Source organism: Drosophila obscura, unplaced genomic scaffold (assembly GCF_018151105.1).
Source record: "Drosophila obscura isolate BZ-5 IFL unplaced genomic scaffold, ASM1815110v1 contig_36, whole genome shotgun sequence".
Taxonomy (NCBI): Eukaryota; Metazoa; Arthropoda; class Insecta; order Diptera; family Drosophilidae; genus Drosophila; species Drosophila obscura.
In genome coordinates, this window is record NW_024542824.1 from 2,877,533 (window position 1) to 2,900,066 (window position 22,534).

The 22,534-nt window shown below is 46.6% G+C and overlaps 2 protein-coding genes across 2 annotated transcripts; both read left to right on the forward strand.

Annotated features, from left to right (window-relative positions):
- The first annotated feature begins 1,129 nt into the window (after nt 1-1,129).
- Nucleotides 1,130-17,894, forward strand: LOC111080050. Its single transcript, XM_022375439.2, has 9 exons — nt 1,130-1,856; nt 13,098-13,678; nt 13,743-14,481; nt 14,548-14,823; nt 14,889-15,106; nt 15,175-16,716; nt 16,779-17,187; nt 17,266-17,419; nt 17,484-17,894. Exons 1-9 carry the CDS (start codon nt 1,819-1,821, stop codon nt 17,721-17,723), a joined length of 4,197 nt encoding a protein of 1,398 aa, XP_022231131.2. The 5' UTR covers nt 1,130-1,818; the 3' UTR covers nt 17,724-17,894.
- A 1,099-nt stretch (nt 17,895-18,993) lies between these two features.
- LOC111080573 (importin-4-like) lies at nt 18,994-22,523 on the forward strand. Its single transcript, XM_022376267.2, has 2 exons — nt 18,994-20,749; nt 20,805-22,523. Exons 1-2 carry the CDS (start codon nt 19,010-19,012, stop codon nt 22,410-22,412), a joined length of 3,348 nt encoding a protein of 1,115 aa, XP_022231959.2. The 5' UTR covers nt 18,994-19,009; the 3' UTR covers nt 22,413-22,523.
- The last annotated feature ends 11 nt before the right edge of the window (nt 22,524-22,534 follow it).

Genomic DNA, 22,534 nt, shown 5'->3' on the forward strand with positions numbered 1-22,534 from the left:
TGACATTTAGCCATCCAATTTATGGCCGGGCAGACATGCGCCACCTGTCGCCCCTGTTTGCTTGGCATTTTAGCACCCCGACACTAATCGAAATGTTTGGCCAGATAATTAACTTGGCCAAGCGGTGTACCCAAGAGATGGCGATGTCTGTGTCTAGTCGTGGCGGGGGATGCCCTCTCGCTGATAAGTTGCATTCGATTTCTAATTCGCTTTATTTTCATAAATGATACTTGGAATACTCGTACTTGAATGGATTGCCCAATGGGGGAGAGACCTTTGCAGCTGGAATTGGAATAGAGACTGGATCTGGGACTGGAGACTGGTGTCGGGGCTCTGGGCTCTGAGTATGGGTAATAGGTAATGGGGTTTTGGGCGCTTACATCACAGCAGGAGGTAGACCCAACAGCAAGATGGTGTCTGGTCTCGAGACTCGTCTCACAATGAGATGAAACTTGTTTCCTCTCGACTCTTTGCCAGCAATAAATATTTGCCTCCTCACTCGCGGTCTTTTTTTTGTCTCTATATTTTTTTTTTTGGCAAATTACAAAAATAATAAGAGAGACACAAAGCGCGTGACTCCTTTCACAAGATGCTTTTGGTTTGAAATCAAAAGTGCAGACAAAGGTGTTAAAAAAAAAGAGGTAACAACAAAGCCTGCGATGGTGTGTGAGTGTGTGTGTGTGTATGTGTGTGGGCCCAAGTAAAATTGGCCAAAAATTGCCTCTGACCGCAAAAGCGAAACAAAAGCATGAGTTTTGGCCTGATTTTTCTTGTCTGTGCATTTGTATCAATGTCCATGGGGTCCCATGCTGTGTAGTGGAGTGTACGCCAGTCGCATCATTTTTTACTTTCTCCCCTTTGAAAAGAGCGAGAGAGCGAGAGAGAGAGAGAGAAGCTTAGGTGTTTGCCAAGAGAGTGAGTTTGAGGGAGAACCGGCAGAGAGCCGGCAAGCTTCGACATGTCCGCTGCCTACCGGTTTGCTTGGGTGACGCCGATGCCGATGCCGATGGCGACGCTGCAGCCGAAGCTCTCTTTCGGACTGAGGGGCTTACAGCAGATCCGTTTTGGCGTTTCTGTGCTTTGCCTTTTAAGCCCGGCCACCGGGACTGGCAGCTTTCAGATACGTTTTTGCTTCTGCCACAGTCAGAGTCAGAGTCTGGGTCTGGTTTCTAAGACAGAGTCTGAGCATCTGAGTCTGTCTTGGTTTCGGTTTCGTTTTCGTTGTCGCTGTCGCTGTCGTTTTCGGTTTCAATTTCGAACTCCGTTTGTCAGTTCGTTGGCGCGTTCGCACGTATCGAGACGTGTGCACGGCGTTTTTTTCTCTACACACCCCAGATAGTTGTCGCTTGGTCGCTTCGTCGCTTCGTTTTTTGGCCAAAATAGGCTCATCGTTTTGCTATTCGGGTCAATGCTGTGCTCTGCATTGCCAACGTTATGCTAATTACCGAAAGGATACAAATCATAGCATACATCATCGGTTACAATCTCTTTGGCAAGACGACACCGTCCGATCATCTCCGTTGGTAAATTCTTCGCCGAGTGCTTTCAACAACCCAAACTGAAATCAACTGAAATTCACCCTCGAAGAATATCCAATCTCAAAATTATACAAATATTTATTTAAAAATATCCATCAACAAATTTGCAAAACGTGCCAAATATAATTTAAATCTATTTATTTTGTTTAACAAAGAGCTAATAAGTCTAACTATATAAATTATTAAGTCGTTTAATTTAAAACCCCCCCCACCATAAAATCACAACCTACAAAACCACAAAGGAGAGTTGCCGAAGGAGCAGCCAATCGACTGCTTCGAAATGAATAAGCAAAAAATGCTTTTTAGTTTAATTTTATGGTGAGTTTTTGCCGTCCTTAAATGGTTTTTATTAATATGATAATACGTCTAAGTTGTGAGTGTTATTTGAGTGTAATTTTGCACGCTGCTCAATTTAGTTCTGAGTGCCCTTAATATTTTCTGATTTCATTTATCCTTGCGAAAAAGTTATATTAAATCTAACTTTATTGTTCTGATTTAAAATCAATGGTTCAGTATATTTCATAATAGTTTCCTGATAGTTTCAAATTTTTATGTTTTCTTTGATTTCGAATTTCTAAATTCATTAAATTTGATCTTTAATTTTGTGTGGCTTTCGGAGATCTTTTATTCTGTTATCCTTTTATCCTTTTGGGAATTTTCCTTAGCACCTTTTAAATATTAGTATGGTTTCATTCATAGATTTATCAGCAATATTCAGACAATCCCCGATATTTTCTAGATCTAAAGTTTCAAAGTTTCAACTTCAATTTCTGCTCATTCTCTTTCTGCTTACGAATTCAACTTCTTTCATATATCCAAACTTAAACAGCTTGCATTAGCATACGATAAATTCTTTTGAATTTGAAGATATTTCATAATTTATGAACATGTTTTTCATACATCATTTACTGTGCAAACTGTTTGACCTTTGAAACATGTTTTTTGTGGCATAATTTTGGTTGCATTTATGGCTATATTTATGCATTAGCCTGAAGCACTAAGAGCTGGGGCCCCCAGAAGGCCTACTGCGAGTACACACGCAGTAAAACGCAGATGGACGGCCATTAAGCCAAATTATGGCCGCTGCGGAATTCGGCTGTTATGCTGGGCCGAGGGATCATTAATCACGAATTTTCTACAACTCATCACGAGTCGCCGCGGGTTCAGCGAGAAGCGTCAACGGAAGTCAAAGATTGTCAGAGTCGGCGTCAGCTGATGGCACAGCGATGCCACTTCCCCATTCGCCTGGTCCTTGGGTCAGTGTATTAATTATGAATACTATTCGTATTATTAAAAAGAATTTGCATTATCAGAAAAGGCAAAACGAAAGAAGAGCAGCAACCATTTGATAAAATAGAGACATAAATGGACACAAATATTTATTGATCGAGGCAGTCTCCCAGTCGGTCATGTAATCTTTTCGAAGCGATTCCATTCAAATCGATACGCATCGAATTGGATTTCTTTGCTCAGCGACGACTCTCGCGGCCTGATGAGAAATCAATTTATTTTTGTTAAACGAGGTTTCACTTTCATTTCTCTCACTCTCTTCGCACGGGCGAAGATGCCAAAGTCGAGCTGAAAGCCAAAGCGATCCCCAAAGAGACAGCCGCAGCAGCAGCCGCAGCAGCAGCCGCCACCGTCAGAGCTGCCACACAAAGAGTCTTTTCGCTTTTTACGACGAGTAGTATGTTTGTGTGTCGTGCCAGGTGGTTTTTGGAACGGTTACACAATCATGGCTTTATTTTCGTTTTCGGTCTGGTCTGGCCTGGCATTTTTTTTTTCACTGCTTCTTTTTTTTTATTTCTGTATCTGTATCTGTGTCTTTCTTTTCTTTTTGTGTTAACCGCATTGACATAATTTCCAGCGTAGGCATCCCATCCCAATGCCCAAAACTTTACATAATTTTCAAGGCGTAGCCGCTGTACGGCTGCCCGGCTGTACGGCTGTACGGCTGCTCGGTTTTAGGCTGTAGGCCAGCAATTAATTTTATTGATGCTTCCGCTGATCTTCTTCTCTTTCTGTCAGATGGGAGATGGGATTGGGGGGGCCTACTTTTAATTAACAAATTTTGTTGGGCGGCTGCTAAGTGTAGAAAGTTTTTCTCCTCGTAGTCGATCGCATTAATTTGGCGCTCTTGTGTTAATCAACGTGTAAGTTATGCAAATTGAGACTTTTAAGCGGCGCGTTGCGTCGCTTATGCAATGCGTTGAATAATCCTGCATCGGCATCGGCATCGCATCGCATCGATCTTCGAGTGTGGTTGTCGGGCCTGTTCGACATTGGTGGGGCAACCTCTGAGGCTGAGGCTGAGGCTGGGGCCTTGGCCAGTGGCTGTGACTTCTTTGGCTTAGTCATGCGCTGCGGCTACGCTCAGAATGCAGCCAAGCAACTTGATTGCTCAGGCAAATTAAGCACAAGTGTTGGAGCTTACAATGAAGCTCCGACTCTGCCTCAGCCTCTGCCTCTGCACGTCTGCTGCTGTATCTCTGCCTCTCTGCTGCTGCCACTGCTGCTGCTGCTGCTGCTGCTGCTGACATTGTCTAGTTGACACACTTAAGTCACTTAAATCAAACTCGTTGTCGCCGTCGTAGAACTCTGGCTAAAAGTTTCGTCAAGTGTTTCACAGAAACACTCTCAAAATAACATAATTTTTAAAACATTTTTGTTGGCGTCAAGGTTTGTCGCCCCCAGGCGAGATGTCATTTGTGAAATTTATGGATAATTATGATTTTGGCCAGCGAAATCTTTTTTTTTTGGCAGAAATTAGAGCATTCGCGTGGGTCTGGGGCGGTTGATGAAATAAAAGACTTAGGCAACGAACTTGAATTGAAAATGGCAAGAGCGCGCGCTACGGTAGCAAGGCCAGGCCGGATGTGCGTGGGTGTGGAATATGGCCTGACACGTGCCCCAGGAGGGGCAGATTGGGTTGCACACAGCAGCGGGTGAGAGAGCAGTGCGAGGGTCATGATGATCAAGGTATGGGTGGATAGTATGTAGAAGAGATAATTTTAGCTGTCATTCGAATGAGTTGAACTCTTGTTGTGTCAATTTTTATGGCAGCCAATCAATCAGATACCAGAACTAAAATGTTGTGAGAACAAACTAAACATAAAACAGAAAACTATATGATTTTTGGGAAATTGAATGCCTTAATTTATCATGGAATAAAAACATTGAGTCCCAGCTTCACTCATAGCGTCGTATAAATTATCAAAAGGTCTCCCATCCCCATTCCTATGCTCTTGTGGCGATTTATCTATTTCAAAACAGGCTCCCCCAAGACATTCATTAAACCCATAATCAAAAAAAAAACATCCCAACTGGCGCCGCAAACGTATTTTATTTGTATTTAGAATTAGTCAAGATTTGTTGTTGTTTTTTGTTATCCAGAATTGCTTAAAAATCAATTAGCTCCGACAGTAGATGATAAAAACCTAATCAACGGACCAACAGAACGACGCGCGGGGTTCAAGGCTGAACCGCAAAACTGAAACCAAATTCTCAGCTTAGGCATATATTTCTTTTTTTCGGTATCTGTTCTGTTTTTTTTTTGGTTGGTGTGTTTGTAATTAAATTTGCAAGTTTTGCCCGTCTTTCGATTGTCTGTCATTTATCATATTTATATCCAGCTCGTGTCTGTGTGAGACACGTTTCTTATTTATGTCTATGTTTGCGCCACAGTCTGAGTCTAATATATTGACTAATTAATCATCGTTTTGTTGTTTGCTTGGTAGAAACTTAATCGCTGAAAGTTGATCCAGTGAAAAGTTGAATAAACCTTTTCGAGTGTGACGACGAGAACTCCTTTTCTTGTGGTCTCTTTTTTGTGTTCTTCCTGGTGAAAGGCATTCCGAGATCGAGATCGCGATCTCGATGTATGGTATGGCAGTAGTTGACCCTGAGAGATTATGCATAACTCTGTCGTTGTCCAACTCCAAGTGATTCAATAAATCAAGAGGCCATAGCCGTTGCTCAACTTGTTTTACTCCACCAAGAATATAATTCAACAGTTCCACAAATCCACAATCCACAGAAATATTTCTGCGACTGTCCGATCTCAGTGCCTGTCTAACCGCTTTACGATCGGTACATACATATATGCACATATGTATATCTACACACAAGTGTCCCAAAAAAACGGGTCCCAAACCACGAACAAAATAAAACTAATTCAAGCCATATGCACAGCAGCTGGAGTAGATAGTAGATATATATCTGAAAAAGTATCTCAAAGAAACAGAGCACCAAAAGCCATTGTCTGCTGCAGTTTTTTCTCCCCTTTGCGACCCATTAAATATGGCTTATATATATATGTCTGTACATACATCTTTTTAACGACTTATTTATGTGGGCTAAAAAGAAATTTATAAAAACCCAAATATAATATACAATCATTTCTTCTCTAAAGATAACGGTACAAGGCATCCGTTAATATTAAAAATAAAAAAAATTAAAATAAAAAACTTCAGAAAAACAATCAAAAATCATTAACAAGTAAACCAAAAATACCGAACAGACGAAAGTGAAAATTGTTGCTGTTGTTGCTGTTGACAGCCGACGTAATCAACTTCCACTTCAGTTTGAGCACAACACACAGGATGAAGTGGCGGCCAACAGGCTTGACTGGGCCTCATTTCTTGAGTATTTCTCTTGTCTTTTTTTTTTTTGAGTAATTTTCGACAAACGGAACTAAACATTTTGTTAATGTGTCTGTGTGCCTCTTCATTTAAAACTTAAAGAGCCTTTTGAGTATATTTTTTGTTGACTTGCCAGCCGAAACCTGTCTCTGGCTTCCGTCTTTTCAAGGTGCTGCTGCAGCTTGTCATTTTACATAATTTTTGTATGATGAGGATGCGTCTGTCTGCAGCTGTTGAGGAGAGTGAAGATGGGTGAGTGATACCCCATGGAAAGTTTTTTCTGAGTGTTCAGTGATGAATGAAGTGTAGATTGTATGCAGATGGTAAACGGAAATTTTGAAAAGTAATCCTCCATGATTTATGAATGGCAAGAAGGTGGGTCAGAAAATATGTGGGTGGTGAAAGAAATGCATTTACGACTTGAAAGAGTCCCCCGTTGACAGAGTTGAAGGGTGAGGGCTGTGAAAAATAAACAAGAAAATTAAATAAAAGTTGTATGAAGATATATGAATTATTACGAATTAAATAAATACTCAATACTTGTATAAATAATATTTTGGAATCGAAAGTAAAATATCTAAAAAAAAAAAAGAAATTTATTTGGTTTGTACTTCTAATAAAAAGACACCACAACATATGTACATATATTCGTATTTACCAGTAAGGTTATAACTTTACACATTGAATAACTCCATGGAACGACGAGCAGCTACAACACCTGCAAGTCAACAAGTTGCTATGATGGACCAACCACGATTAACCTCTCTGAAGGAAAGACCACCCCTTCCTCTGGTTAATTATCGAGAGAAGGTGTGTCCACTGCAGCCATCGCAGAGGTTGTTGATGTCATGCTTGCATTGAGTCTCACATCTGTGTACGAGTAGCTACAACCAGCTCGGAGATCTTTGTTTCGGTGTACCCTTCTCCGTTAACAGCTCACATTATCTGCCCATTCATCTCCCGTATTGGTTTTATCTCAATTTCCATACCCAAAAATCTCTTTTCACTTTCTCACATTTCACCTTAATTGGCCCCAAAAACCAAAAACAAAAACGAGGTTGTATCTCCGCATGGGCCCAAAAGTTTTCACTCAAAAAACCATCTGGGCTGGGTGCGCTGTCAATTAAGGGCACTTTACACGACGATTATGGACGATTAGGGACGGGGCGTTGTCACAATACCTAAAATAAAATCAAATCATATAAAATAAAATGAGCCAAAATATGCCGCAGAAATAGTTGCCTTTTGCTTTGCCAAATGGGTCAGTGGTGGCTTAATTTAGTGTTGAATGCCTCAACACGACCTTGGCGTATTATCGTAGATTGTAAGGTATACAAAATCGCATTGGTTCGAAAACATTTTGCATGCAGGCAGCACCCTGTACTCTTCGAAAGAGTCACGGAGAGAGAGAGAGGGGGGGGCAAAAGCTGCTCTTCGGATTGTTTACCAATATCAAGTTGTATGCACTTTCGCAATGAAAACGAAAGTTACGCCCCGCATTTCTTGGATGCGATGTGTATGAGTGTATTTATAGTAAATATGTATCTGTGTGTGTGTTTGTGTGCGTGGATGGCAGGCGCGTGACTTGGCCAACATTTACACTTTCTTGCCATAAAAAGCAACGGGCCGAGGGAGCCGAGCCCAGACCAAACCAGACCAGACCCGAGAGACCCCCAAACACATGCATAGAATTATGATCTTCACGCCTGTTGCTTCGCTTCGTTCAACGTTCACCGTTCAGCGTTCACCAGGGGAGCAACAGCGACAACATCTGTGGTAACCAGCAACCACAACAATCTTGGCAATGTAACATATATTTGAAGCCACATCGATGAACGTCACTGACATGCTGCTGCGGCTGCGGCTGCTGTTGCTGTTGCAGCTAAAAGAGAAACAAGAAAGGAAGGCTAACTACGAGGCCGAAGCTTAAGATACACTTGCAGATAGATGCATTCTGTGCACTTAATACAAAGAAGATATCTCTGCTCTGCCAACATATACCTAAGTGATGCGCTACCCCTTGCAAGAGTATTACAAACATACAAATTGCATCATGCACTGCATTGCATTTGACGTTGATGTCAAATGATGATCAATGTTGCAGCTGACGATGATGATAATCACGAATGTTAATGAAGTGCACTTGAAATCTTTCCATATGCAGATCTTAAGCTGCTTCGTTTGTAGAGCATGTTTCCTCATCAACTCATCAACTACTCAAAGCAGAAGCAGACGAGCAGTCGAGCAGCGGAGTAAACAAAAAAGATGAGGGTGTACTGTATTCAATCATGGGTACAAACATTTCCTTTTAGCTTTTGTTGGCTCTCCCCCAACTCCATTGTGTAATGCACAGAGCCAAAAGAAACAGACTCTGTAATGAGCCGATGGCAGCAGCAGCAGCTGAAAAACTGCTGGTTGTACGGGTAAAATATAATGTTGTTAAGGTAGGGCGAGTACTCGTACTCGTACTCGCACTCGACTTGTGCTTGGCTTAGAAACTTTACATTGGCTAAGGTTGTTGTCTGGAGAACTTTGAACTGCGCATTTGGTTAGATAACGAAGGAGGTTCTGTTGGGGAAGAGTCTCTGAGGGGAAGCTTGACTGATTTTTCTCCACTTTCCATGTTTAGTAAGCATAGTTTCTGCATTACCCTGCATCATTCCTTCTCCCCGGTGATTAGCTAAAGTGTCAGCTTTGCATTTGCCAGCAGGGTATCCCGTACTCGACTACCAATCCAAACACTTTCGCTTTCTTGTTTTGTTTCAAGTTTTCTGTATGTAGCAGTAGTAGCTGCTGTCGTTGGTGTTGCTGCCTTTCAGGGTGTTGGTGGTAGGAAATCATGTGCAAAGTCACATGACGATGACGATGACGATCACGATGACGATGACTCTACGTGCCTTTTGAGTAATTGCAGCAAGACATGGATGCCTATGAAAGGGTGTTAGCGGGCACACACAAACACATACAGATGTGTACAGATGTTGTATGTTGTATACACCCAGCTAGTTGCCTGTCTGCATATTTGGCCAGGCCAGTGGCTTCGAATTGTTGATAATGAAAACGACGCTCGTAAATTGGTCGTCGCTGTTCGTCGCATGAGTAATGCGGCAGTCGATGGCTTCCGCAATGAGTGCTGTGTGGGTGCCACAGTAACCCATTTGTACATTCGTATAAGCCCTCTTCAGAGCCATAAATAATTTGCCATAAAGTATCTATTAGCTGCTGCCGCATGATTTGGCAATTGGCGTCGCATCGCATCGCATCGCGTCGCCTCAAGTTTGTTGCCCAAGTCTTTTGTTTGCCCGCTCGCTGATTGCGCAAAAGCGATTGCTGTGCGGGTGCGCTTGCCCGATGATTTCCTCTGTCTGGCGAGCTCTGAGCCGCTTACGCTGTGTGCTGTGGGCAGGGTGGGGGTGCCTTATCTAAGGCCACTTACCGCCTTAATCGATGCGATTCGATCCGATCCGACAATTAATTCGTGAGCTACCGTACTATCAGCACTTGCAAATCGAACATAAATTGCTAATGGAATTTATGCAAAAATCCCCACTCCTCCCAGCATAATTGGCTGCACAATCTATTAATTAAATATTTCCATTTACAATGATATATTGTAAGCCACTGTCGATCGTTCGCTGATGAGCTTATGCAACGCCCCGACGACTGATTTTTCCCAGAGAAAAGTTAACTATTTTAAGGACTGGCACGCGTTCATCAGCTCTTTTTGCCAAGTGGTTATTGACTGGTTTGACCTGTTACATCCCCCGCCCATACTCGTATGTGCCATTTGGTATTTTTACTGTTCTGCCTCACGTGTTCCGTAATTGGTAAGCGATCGATGGGGCATATGACTCAACTGGCGATGATCAAAATGCCGTAAACAAAATGCAAATACTCCCGAGTAATCCCTCCATTCGTTCGCTTACAATGGCAATTGTGTGGCCTTTTTATATTCAATCAAATCACTCACTCAAAGCCCATCATAAGTGTTCGAAACGTACACTTTATGGGAGTTGCAAACACCTCGAATCAGGTTTAGATCTGACCGATAATCAAGTGCAGTTTTTATGAGCGATAATACCCCAGAACATGAACTCTCCCTTGGGGATCATCGGAGATTTCCATACTCGCTGCTCGTCGCTGTTTCCGCCAACTGAGGTGACCAAATGTCACGAAACAGGTTCAAAAAAACCTCCGATAATTCCAAGAATTTGCCCATGTGTGAGGACAGATCACATGCCAACAAATTCCAAAAAAAATTCACCGATATAAGAAGCTCCACTTCCGTTTAATGTTAAGCAACTCGCCACAGTTTGATTTGTGATAAAAAAAAACTTTCCATTTCAAAGTTTGATTTATTTAATTGTTGAAAACAAATTGAGATACAGCAACAAACAAACAACAAACAGCAAACAGCAAAGAGCAAAGAAGAAATGATAACTATTGGTGTCATAATGCTGTTAAATAACGCATACGCCGCATGTGCCGTGCATTTCTATTTGCCGTTTTTTTTTTTTTGCTCCATTCATTCGTTTTTGTTTGTTTTTATGGGTTGCCATCCACCGGTGGCGAGGGCAGGCTGACACACATTTTTGCATTTGAGTTTTAGTGGCGGGTGACATAAATACCAGGCAGACCCACAGCCCCTGCCGGACGCGCTCCAAGCCGCCAGTGAAAAAAAAAGCCATAAACAAACAAATGTAAATTGCCAGAGCTGCTCCTCCTCGATGCCACTTGTCTGGGCTTTCGCTTTCAGCTTGAGTTGGAGTTCAGTTTTTGTTTTCTTCAGTTTTTGGGGGCGACGTGACGGCAGTCAAGTTCTGCAAAAGTACAAATAAAATCCGATTACCGCGTGCCAGCGTGCCTGGCAATATATTACTTTAGTGGGCCAATTGGCAATTGCTGCCTGCTCTCGGGATTGGCCAACTGGCATCGACTGGCCCCAATGGGCAGCCGCCACACACATCTGGCTGCTGAATGGGTAATCGCATTGCGAATTATTTTTGGGTAATCAGTTATATGGCAGGCCTTTCTTTTGGGCAAGAATTGTTCGATGAGCGAATGGTATTGCGGGGGGGAATTTTGTAATTTATGTGTTAAGTTAATTTATTTCGGATTGGTGTAAGAGAAATGTACTGTAGAGGGTCTGCCAGTGGCCTAGATTTGGCTTGTAAATTGTGTATCCATATCCATAATGATATAGGACATAATTTGCCAAGGATTCAAATGGTATTTCTGCACGAAACTCATCCATAATGATAGAGGAACTTCAATGATACAAGTACAAATATTTTTGCATTTCTTTGCCATATTATTATGTTAATTTGAAAAGCATACACAAAAATATACAGCATGGAAAACTCATTCGTTGGAACATAAAACATTTCCTATATCTCCATTTGACTACAAATGTGATTTATGTGGCTCTTGAACCCTTGCTTAAGTCTATCTTAAATCACCAAAATTCTACTCCAATCGGTGACTTGAAAGTTAATGCTAAACTCCAACAGCAGACATAAAAATCAACCTTGAATAAATCGCTCAGACTCCCCAACCGAAATACCACAAATGACGTTCAACTCTAATCTTAATTGACGAGAAAAAAAAAGCAAAAACAAAAATAATTAAATTAGAAACCAGTAGAGCAGCTGAATGCGAATATAAATATATATTTCGATATCAGTTTTGCATCTAGAAATTCGGAATATTTATGTATGTTAGGGTTAGAGCCGCCGCGGGTCGGTCATCCGATTGGTGCCATTGGAATGAGCTCATTAGGCAGGTTCCAAAGCGGATCTTCTACGCCCACATCCAGCCTCAAGCCCCCTTAAGTGATTGCTGCATAAGATTGTTGCATAATCTTTCGGTTTTTACCTCAAGCATAAAATTGCAAATTAATGTCAATGGAAGTACGAGTACGAGTACGCGTACGCGTACAAAGGAAACTTCATCACGTGTGTGGCTGGCCGAAATCTATAGAAGAGAACCCATAATGACGGGCCAGTCAAGCAGGCAGGCAGGCAGTCTGTCTGTGTGTCTGTCTGTCAGTCAGTCAGTCAGTCTGTCAGTCAGTCAGTCAGTCAGTCAGTCAGGCATTCAGTCAAGCAGTCAAAGCCATTTGGGGGCAGCACTCCGAACACTTGAACGGTGACGCCGCCGTCATTGTTGATAATTTGAAATTGATTAGTTCGACAGACGCGGTTTCTCATATCCGGTTAGCCAGAATTGCTTGGAGCTAGAGTCTCCCCCCACGTACACACTCCCTGCCATATACACTCGCACTCTCGTCTATAAAGATTTATATTCATAGTTTTCGTTTTCGTTCAGGCATGAGCCTCAATTTGATTATTAATCAAAAGTGAGCAAACGCTGGCGATGTGAGAAAACTGGCAATTAAATGCCGGAAAATGTACTAAGGCTTTCCACACCAAACTAAGTGAATGAATGAAGCGGAGATGTAGCGGCAAATTAATAACACGAGGAATGCATAGCTCTTGGGGTAAACCGAACTGTGATAACAGCCAGAAACAGGGAAAACACTAGGAGATGGGTAAAGCCAGCAGGACAGCAATTATGGGGATGAGTAAGCCAGAAGTTCAAGGAAATACTCCAATACGCCAAGCACTCTGCCAGATGTGAATCTGTGGCGTGAATCAGCATTATACATACAGAAATGTTTGCCAGCCACATTCGAGTGTGAAAACTACTCCTACAGGCCATTGTTTATTGCCTGGGCAAATGATACCGATACTGTTTGTGTGGATTGTGAATAATTATATATGATAGAATCGCATTTGATGATGTATTGTTAGCCGTTTGGATATCCACTTATGATTAACGGCTTGGAGCAACATTTAAAGCTCTTCTTCCTGCAATTGATCTCCCCCTTTAAACCCATTCGCCTCTTCTTCTTTTCCAGCTGCCTGAGTGCGTCCAGCCTGTCGCTACGGATACCCGAGGATCTGGAGAATGGCGCCATCAATGCTTTGAATTCCGAACGTGCCCGCTCCCTGACCCAATGCAATCCGGGCCAGAGCGGCGAGGGCAGCGTGGCCGGCGAGTACGACGTGTGCCCACCGAGCAAGTACCGCCAGCCCCCGGCCGAGTGCAACAATGTGTCGCATCGCAAGTGGGGCGCCCGCGGGGACATCTTCCAGCGCCTGCTCGAGGCCGACTATGCCGATGGCGTTAGCCAGCCGCGCAGCTCTCGCGGCACCCATGCCCTGCCCGATGCGGAGCTGGTGATCGAGCAGCTGCAGCGCCACGTGGAGAGCGAGCTGCGGCATCCGCACATCACTGCCATGCTGCCGGCCTGGGGCCAGCTGCTGGCCAACGACCTGTACGAGGTGGGACAGCTGCCCATCAGCGGCAAGTGCTGCGAGCGTGAGGCGGCCGTCAAGGATCCCAGCGAGCTGCAGCAGTGCTTTGTGCGGGCCGGTCCGGACTGCAAGGAGTACAAGCGATCGGCGCCCGGCTTCGACTCGGAGGCGTGCCAGAAACGTAAGTGAAAAGGGGTCCCAAGCAAGACACTGAGAGGCATCTAATGGATCACCTTTTTCCGCAGACTCGCGCCAGCAGATGAACATTGCCTCGGCCTACATCGATGGCTCCGGTCTGTACGGATCCACGCGCCACGAGTTCGACCAGCTGCGCACCTACATCAGTGGCGGCGTCAAGGTGGAGTCGTGCCGCCACTGCCAGGTGGCCGGTGCCACCGGAGCCCTGCATCGGGCTCTGCTGCAGCAGCACAACAACATTGGCGAGCAGCTGGCGCACATCAATCCGGAGTGGTCCGAGGAGGATGTCTTCCTGGAGGCCAGACGCATCATCACGGCCACCATTCAGCACATCACCTACAACGAGTTCTTGCCACTGGTTCTGGGCCAGGAGACAACGGCCAAGGAGGGTCTGCGCCTGACGGCGGAGAAGCACTCCTCGAACTACTCGAGCTCCGTGCGCGGCGGCATCTACAATGAGTTTGCCACCAGTGCCATGCCCGCCTTCTGGAGCATGTACCCGCCCGAAATGCTGGCCAAGAAGATGTCCGCCCACGAGCTGCTGTCGATTGCCGCCCTGCAAAAGTCCCTCGTTCCCAGCCAAATCAATGCCGAGGGCTGGTCCGAGCTGGCACTGGCTGTGCATCGTGGCCGGGACCATGGTGTTGCCGCCTATGTCCATGCCCTGGACATCTGTGAGCGTCGCTATGCCGATCAGGGTTCCAGTGCCAATGTGACCTTCGAAACCCTCGCGCAAGTGACGAACATTCCCGAGGAGTACATCACCAATTTGCGTGATATTTACCAGTAAGTTTGATGCACTTTAGGTCCCTTAAGGATTCACTTTTAATCGTTGCTTTTTCTTCCCTTTAGAAACGCTGAAGATGTCGATCTGCTGGTGGGCGCTCTGCTCGAGGAGCCTGCTGTGGGAGCGCTCTTTGGACCCACCATCAGCTGCCTGTTGACGCTGCAGTTCGAGAAAATCAAGCAAACCGATCGCTTCTGGTACGAGAACGAGATCCCGCCCTCGTCCTTCACCCTGGAGCAGCTGAAGAGCATTCGCCAGACATCGTTGTCGGGTCTGCTGTGCGGCTCCCATCAAGTGAGCACAGCCCAGTCCAAGGCCTTCATCCTGGAGGATAACTATCTGTGAGTGCCCAGTCTTTTACCCACTCCGATTGTCTCCCAACAACTCTTGTGATTCTCTTGTGCAGCAACTCTGTCCTGGACTGCGTTCAACTGCCCGAATTCGACCTAAAACCCTGGCAGTCGAGTGCCGACGATGAGGTGCATGTGGAGCATGTGGATGTGGAGCCCGAGACCAAGGAGGCCTTCGCCGAACTGAGCCCCGAACTGATTGAAGCTGCCGTGGAGCGCGCCAAGCTGGAGCTGGAAGAGCGCAGACGTTTCGAGTACGAAGTGTGGCGTACAAGTAGGTTTCGGCCTGGTCCAAAGACCAAAGTAGACAACTAATCCGAGACTCGCTTTTCTCCCTCACAGGGGGTGGCATCAGCGCCCGTTCGCCCGACGGCACAGCCGCCTCATTCAGCAAGGCCAATCTGGCTGCCCTGAACCTGGCCAACTCCTCGCTGATTTTCGAGCTGGCCTCCAATGAGATTGTGAAGAGCCTGAACCACATAACCAGACGCAAGCGTCAGATATTCAATCCCAATCAGAACGCCTTCAACCGCAATGAGCTGACGGACACCCTGCAAACGGTGGACATTAGTGGATTGCTGGGGGGTGCCCAGAAGCACGTGGAGGGCTGCCCAGAGCCCACGCAGCAGTGCGATGCCAACAGTCCGTTCCGCACCATGTCCGGCCGCTGCAACAATCTGCGCAATCCCAACTGGGGCAAGTCGCTGTCGACCTTCTCCCGCCTGCTGCCCGCCCAGTACGAGGATGGCATCTCAGCGCCCCGCGTTACCGGTGTGACGGGCACGCAGCTGCCCAATCCGCGCACCATTTCGACCACGATCCACCCGGACATCTCCAATCTGCACACACGCTACTCCCTCATGGTGATGCAGTTCGCCCAGTTTGTGGACCACGATCTGACCCTGACGCCCATACACAAGGGCTTCCACGAGTCCATACCCAGCTGCCGGCCCTGCAACTCCCGCCAGACGGTGCATCCCGAGTGCAATCCCTTCCCGGTGCCCGCCGGCGACTTCTACTATCCGGAGGTGAATGTGACGAGCGGCGAGCGGCTGTGCTTCCCCTCGATGAGATCGCTGCCCGGGCAACAGTCGCTGGGTCCGCGCGACCAGATCAACCAGAACACCCACTTCCTGGACGCCTCGATGGTGTACGGTGAATCCGTTTGCGTCTCCAACAAGCTGCGTGGCTTCTCCGGCCGCATGAACAGCACTGTGCATCCGATCCGCGGCAAGGAGCTGCTGCCCCAGTCGAATTCCCATCCCGAGTGCAAGTCCCGCAGCGGCCTCTGCTTCATTGGCGGCGACGATCGCGCCTCCGAGCAGCCGGGACTGACGGCCATGCACACCGCCTTCCTGCGCGAGCACAACCGCATTGTGGAGGGACTCCGGGGCGTGAATCCCCACTGGAATGGCGAGCAGCTGTACCACCACACGCGTCGCATTGTCAGTGCCCAGGTGCAGCATATCGTGTTCAATGAGTTCCTGCCCCGCATTCTCAGCTGGAACGCCGTCAATCTGTATGGCCTGAAGCTGCTGCCCCAGGGCTACTACAAGGACTACAATCCCTCCTGCAGCCCCATTGTGTTCAATGAGTTTGCCGCCGCTGCCTTCCGCATCGGTCACTCCCTGCTGCGGCCCCACATTCCCCGCCTGAGTGTGCAGCATCAGCCCGTGGATCCGCCCCTGCTGCTGCGCGATGGCTTCTTCCGCATGGACGCCCTGCTGCAGCCGGGACTCATCGATGAGATACTGCGTGGCCTGGTGGCCACGCCCATGGAGACTTTGGATCAGTTCATCACGGGCGAGGTGACCAACCATCTGTTCGAGGACCGCAAGATTCCGTTCTCCGGCATCGATTTGGTTGCCCTGAACATTCAGAGAGGTAAGTCCGATGCACTTGCCAGTCCAGTGAGACCCTAACCGATCATCTGTCCCACTCTGCAGCTCGCGACCATGGCATTCCGTCGTACAACAACTATCGCGCGCTTTGCAACCTGAAACGCGCCTCCAACTGGAACGATCTGAGCCGCGAGATACCCACCGAAGTGATCAGCCGCTTCCAGAAGGTCTATGCCAGCGTGGACGACATCGATCTATTCCCCGGTGCCATGACGGAGCGTCCGCTGCAGGGCGGCCTCGTGGGTCCCACCCTGGCCTGCATCATTGGCATCCAGTTCAGGCAACTGCGCAAATGCGATCGCTTCTGGTACGAGAACCAGGCGCCCGAGGTGAAGTTTACGGAAGCTCAGCTGGCTGAGATCCGCAAAGTGACGCTGGCCAAGATCGTGTGCGAGAATCTCGAGATAACCGGCGACATGCAGCGCGCTGCCTTCGATTTGCCCAGCAATTTCCTGTAAGTGTTTCCCAGGCAGCTTTTCCCAGCTTTTTTTATTGGATGTGAAACTGATTTTTGTTGCTGGCATTTCCACAGGAATCCCCGCGTGCCCTGCGCTTCGATGCCGCAGATTGACTTGAATGCCTGGCGTGAGAATGTTCAGGGCTGCCAGATTGGTAGCCGCAATGTGCGTGTGGGCGAATCGGCCTTCCCATCGCCCTGCACCAGCTGCGTGTGCTCCTCGGAGGGGGTAAGTGCTAAACAGCTAAAAATAAAGCAGAACTTTTACTGAATCATTTGCTTACCTTCCGCAGGCTCAGTGTGCCTCTTTGCGCATCACGGACTGCGGCCAACTGATCCGTCAGTGGCCCAAGGAGGCTATACTACGCGATGAGGTGTGCAACTCTCAGTGCGGCATTTACTTGACCGGGCAGCAGGCCAGCGGCTTCAATCCCCAGCAGCGCCAGGGACAGGCCCAGCCACGTGTCACACGTTCGCGTAACCAGAATCTGTTCAAGTTTCCCGATCTAACGCCATTCATTGCCTCCTTGTAAGTGGCATGGGAAATGGGAAATGGCAGGAAGGAGAGCAGATTGAACCCAGATTGATAAATAGTTGCGCATTTTGTAAATAACTCTTGCGTTTGTACATAAGTTTCTTTTGATGTTTTGCTTACCTAAAGACTTGTCCAATGCATATACGGGATATACCCACATCCATTCACACATATACACATACTATATACTCTAGCTTGTTATGTACACCGAAAGATACAACAAACACTCGGCCCCAACCATCATCAGGCAACATGCAGCAGCGTGCACTGCATTTGCCATTTAGTTAAATTCTCCTTTAGGCTCTCAAATAATTATATGAATCGTAAATTAAGCGAAGGAAAACACAAAAACCAACTAATTCCACAAGCATTTCTATGTGTGTGTTTTGCTATTTTACAACTAAACATATCAGTGTACCACATGTACAATGAATGCATATCGATGTACGACTTTGTATGTATGCCTAATAAACAATACTATAAATTAAACAAATCATTCCACTATTAGGTGACCAAAGTGTCCTCCTGTTACTGGTCCTGTTTTACATTGGTTAAAATTATTTGCTGCAAGCGATCGATTATTGTTTTCTGATCTCAAAAGCACATGCCACGCGCATATCGGCTGAGAAAAAAAGAGTTACAGGCTTATGTTTGTTTATTTATTTATTTATATTTAATATTTATAAAACTACAAAATTCGAGAAAAGCTATATCTAAGCCAATTAGGGCCAGAGCGGCTAAGGGTCTAATTTTTTAGGATCGTAAGGATTCCAACTGTCGATGGGCATCGAAATGTCGATTATGAAAATGAGATCGATTATTGGAAAATTTAATGCAGAGCTCAGGGGGGAGCTCGTACACTGTACGAGTATGTACAATTTACAAGTTAATTCAAGTTGGCCGTGGCTCAGCTGCCAGCTGAGCTACTGATTTAGTATTAAATTATATATATATTATTATATTATATTAAATTAAAATTTAGAGCAAATATTTTTGTTTGTAAGAAAGGTAGCATTTAAAATTTCATGAATGAAAGCGGCTTACGCGATCAAACGAAAAGGTCACATGTAGACACTTGGAGAACTAGCGAAGCAGAAGGTATATAGGGCATATAAAAACAATCAGATATGCCTCAGTTTTGAATTGTGAAATAATTGGAAGAATCAGCAAGTAGATCAAGAGAGGAAAAATCAAAAAGTAAGTGATCGAACTGGAATCATTTCTAAAGTAAATAAGTACCAAAATGTATTGTAATCCTATAGACACCATTCTAAGTCGAGATAAATGCCATTTTGGTCAATAATGTCGCACAAAAAGGACATGATGAGGCTGCTGTTGGCCAACACGCTCTCCACGCACATTGAAATACAACGCAAAGCCTCCGAGGAGCTGGAGAAGGAGTTCTGCGATGGTGCAAGCACTTTGGCCCTATGCGAGCTCCTTAGCCTACAGCAGCCGGCAGAGCTGCGACTGTGCGCTGCAGAAATATTATCCAAGCGGCTGTCGTCATTTGATCAGTGGAAAGGCCTGTCAGCGGTCATGCAGGGCAATGTGCAAACAATGCTTTTCCAGGCGCTGCAGTCACTGAACCACTATGACGACGCTGTGCTTCAGCAGTTGATTGTGCAAAGTGTCTGCGTTCTGATGGATCACGAACGAACTGACAGCAATGACGGCAAGGAGGCAAAATGGGCCGATGCAGTGTTTCAGTACGTGGAGGCAATATGTCTCTCCACCGCGACTGAGCTCCAGGAATTGGGTGCCACTGTGCTGTGCCTGATGGCCGATGTGGCTCCTGGTGTGTTCATTCATCAAATGGATCGAGCTCAGCGAATTATCGTGAATGGCCTGCGCTTGGCTGACGAAAGGAACCTGCTGGGCACTCCAATATCAGATTGCCTGTGCAAGGCATGGAACCGAGCCCTGCCCACAGGTCACTCGCATTTGGCCGATCGAACCGCCCTGTCGGCCTCGCTTCCCCTCGTTATGAAAACTCTAAAAGAGCTTACTTCGCAGGACCCACCAGATCGTGGCAATTGCGTATTCGACCTGCTGCACAATCTATTGGAGTTCACGCCCGAAGTGGTACAGATGCAGTTGCCATTCGTGCTGCAGGATCTGATACCCATGACCGAGGACATCAATCTGGACAGAGCGATCCGCGTACGGTCCATTGAACTATTGGGGTGCCTCATTCTCCGCTGGCGACGCAACATAATCCGTATGGGCTGGATGAACAGGATTCTAATTGCACTGCACAGTCTGTTCGTTGAACGAGTACTAGATGGGGACAGTGAGGATTGTGCGGGTACACCAGATGTACTCGCAGCTGGAATTCACGTGCTGCTGAAGATACTCCAGCAATCATCCACCGCCAGAGTGGCAGAACGTGCACTCCACCTCATTGAGTCTGTAATGTACGAGCAGGAGCAGCAGTCCGACACAAAGCGCAGTGGCACCCAATACTTTCTGGCGGTGATGGCCGACGGATTCGTTCATCAAATAAATCGACCAACCATGGATCGTTTCATGGCCATTGTTCAGAGCGGGCAAATGGATTTAAGTTCTACTGTACGCCAGGCATCATATTATGCGATGGCCAAAATGGTGGAACATCTGCAGCCGGAGATCACACTGCACGCCGACACAGTGTTCCCGATTTTCTATAACTTTCTTGACACGGACAAAATATCGGGAAATCTGCGACTCTCGAAGAGGGATTCCATCAAAAATTCCAACATGTTCTACGCCCTGGAAATCTTCGTCGAGAGCCTCAGACCCAATGCTCTGATTCTGCATTTACCCGATCTTATGTATCGACTTCTTCCTTACGTTCAGCCGGAACAGAATTCGCTGTGGATGCAGCACTTGGCGCTCCGCTGCATCGCGACTCTGGCCCGGAAAGCGAAGTCTTCATTTGAGCCGTACTTTGATCCAGTGTGCGATGTTGCTCTAGCATTAAATGATGCAGGGGCTGATGGGCATAATGAACTGGGAATTTTACTCTGGACGCAATCTTTGCAGGTAAGGGATTGAATACACCAAAAAAGTGATCTAATGTAATGTTTTATCTCTCTAGATCATTGCCACATTGGCTCTTGTGAGTCAAGAGAAGATCGCTCCCCTGTGTCCCCGACTAATGGACTACACCGTGGAACTAATGCACGACAAGGACAAGGCAGACATCATAATCTTTACGTACCCACTGCTGGCCGAACTGGCTGGCGTGGTACCCGAGAAGTTCAAAGAGCCCTTTCCTGTGATAATCGAGAATCTCTTCCAGACTATTGATCGTCTGAATGCCGAAGGCAGTACCCACAGCTGCATCAGCACTTTCGCGGACAGCGGGGATACCGATGAGCGCGAGGAAGCTCTCCGCTGCATCCAGAGCTTTGCCGAGCACTTGCCGGACCTACTTTTTCCATACAGGTCGAGGGCCCTGCACTGTGCTCTCAATTGCGTTGTACAGAAAAGGGAACTCGTGCAACGAGCTGCCTTCGAAGCGCTTTCCAAGCTTCTGCAACTGCAGTGCAGGGCCAAGAAGCTGTGCCAGAAAGTGTTCCCGCACCTCATGGAATTCGTGGAGACTACCAGTGACGCCGGAAACGCCAGTGCGGTACTGGCCTGCGTCCAGCTACTGCTGAAGGATCCAAAGACCCATTGCCGAGTGCTGAAGAACTATGCGAGCGGGCTGCTCTTGCTTGTGGAGAAGATCCTGCAACGTCGGCTCCGATGCCAGGCTGTCAAGGATGACACGACGCAGCCAACGCAGCCAATAGAATGCTGCAGTGAAATTGTTTACCAGGAGAGCCAGTTGATGGAACTGGTGGGCGACGTGCTGCCCATCCTTGGCCACACGGTGGGACAGAAGGAGTTTGGCGGTTACTTCCGACGGCTGGTCATACACTGCGAGCGCAGCTGCATGAGGCAGTTCGAGGATGGAAATATCACCGGCCATCAATCCCTCGTCGTTTATGTTCTCTCCCGCTGCATCGATCAGCTGGCCAACAATGGCAGGCCATACTACAATATCCTATGCAACGGCATCATCAAAGGTCTGCTCGATGAAAAGTGGATGGTGCGCGAACGCAGCATGTTCTCCCTAAAAGTGATGATCCTCTGCTCCCAGGATGAGGTGAAACATATCATAAGGGCCGTCTCGGACACTGTGATCACGGCTCTCCAGCCGGACACGATTCTCTCGGTGGCCGAGCAGGAGCATGTCTGCGGCTTGGTCTGCTTCATGGTCATCATCGATCACCATCATTGCCCCATTGAGCAGTTTGTCGAGGCAATCATCCGCCACATTCCCTTTGTCGAAGTCCCAACTGAGTACGTGATTGTGGCTCGCTGCCTTATGGTGCTCTTTGAGCACTACTATGCCTACACCCGGCAACATTTGTCCAAGGTCCTCCATTTAATCACTTCCCTTCTGGATACAAGGGAGATAATGGATCAATGGTACCACAAGTGGTACAAGTTGCTACTTTTGATCCGCAAAAAACAGTCCGAATTTCTTTTCGACGACCCGAAGCAAACCGAGATCTTAAGCAACCGAAAAGAGCAGACCGAACTTCTTATCGACAGCAAGGATGAGCCCGAGATCCTTTGGGACGATAAGAAACAGAGTGAAACTGTTCTCTTGAGCGCCGCCGACAAGGAGCACTATAAGAATCAGAACGCATAAATTCCTGTGCCTAGTCGAATACTTACCTTTTTGCCAAATTCCTAATTTTTCAATATCTTAAGTATATGTAAAATATGTAAATGTAAAAATTTACGAAAATTTTAAAAATGTAGAAAAAATTG

Excerpts from the sequence above, each read along its gene's own strand:
- LOC111080050 (XM_022375439.2), top strand. The coding sequence starts at position 1,819 with ATGAATAAGCAAAAAATGCTTTTTAGTTTAATTTTATG. Across the intron at positions 14,824-14,888 it reads ATCCTGGAGGATAACTATCT|CAACTCTGTCCTGGACTGCG; the intron begins GTGAGTGCCCAG and ends TCTCTTGTGCAG. Across the intron at positions 15,107-15,174 it reads GTACGAAGTGTGGCGTACAA|GGGGTGGCATCAGCGCCCGT; the intron begins GTAGGTTTCGGC and ends TCTCCCTCACAG.
- LOC111080573 (XM_022376267.2), top strand. The coding sequence starts at position 19,010 with ATGCCATTTTGGTCAATAATGTCGCACAAAAAGGACATGATGAGGCTG. Across the intron at positions 20,750-20,804 it reads TCTGGACGCAATCTTTGCAG|ATCATTGCCACATTGGCTCT; the intron begins GTAAGGGATTGA and ends TTATCTCTCTAG.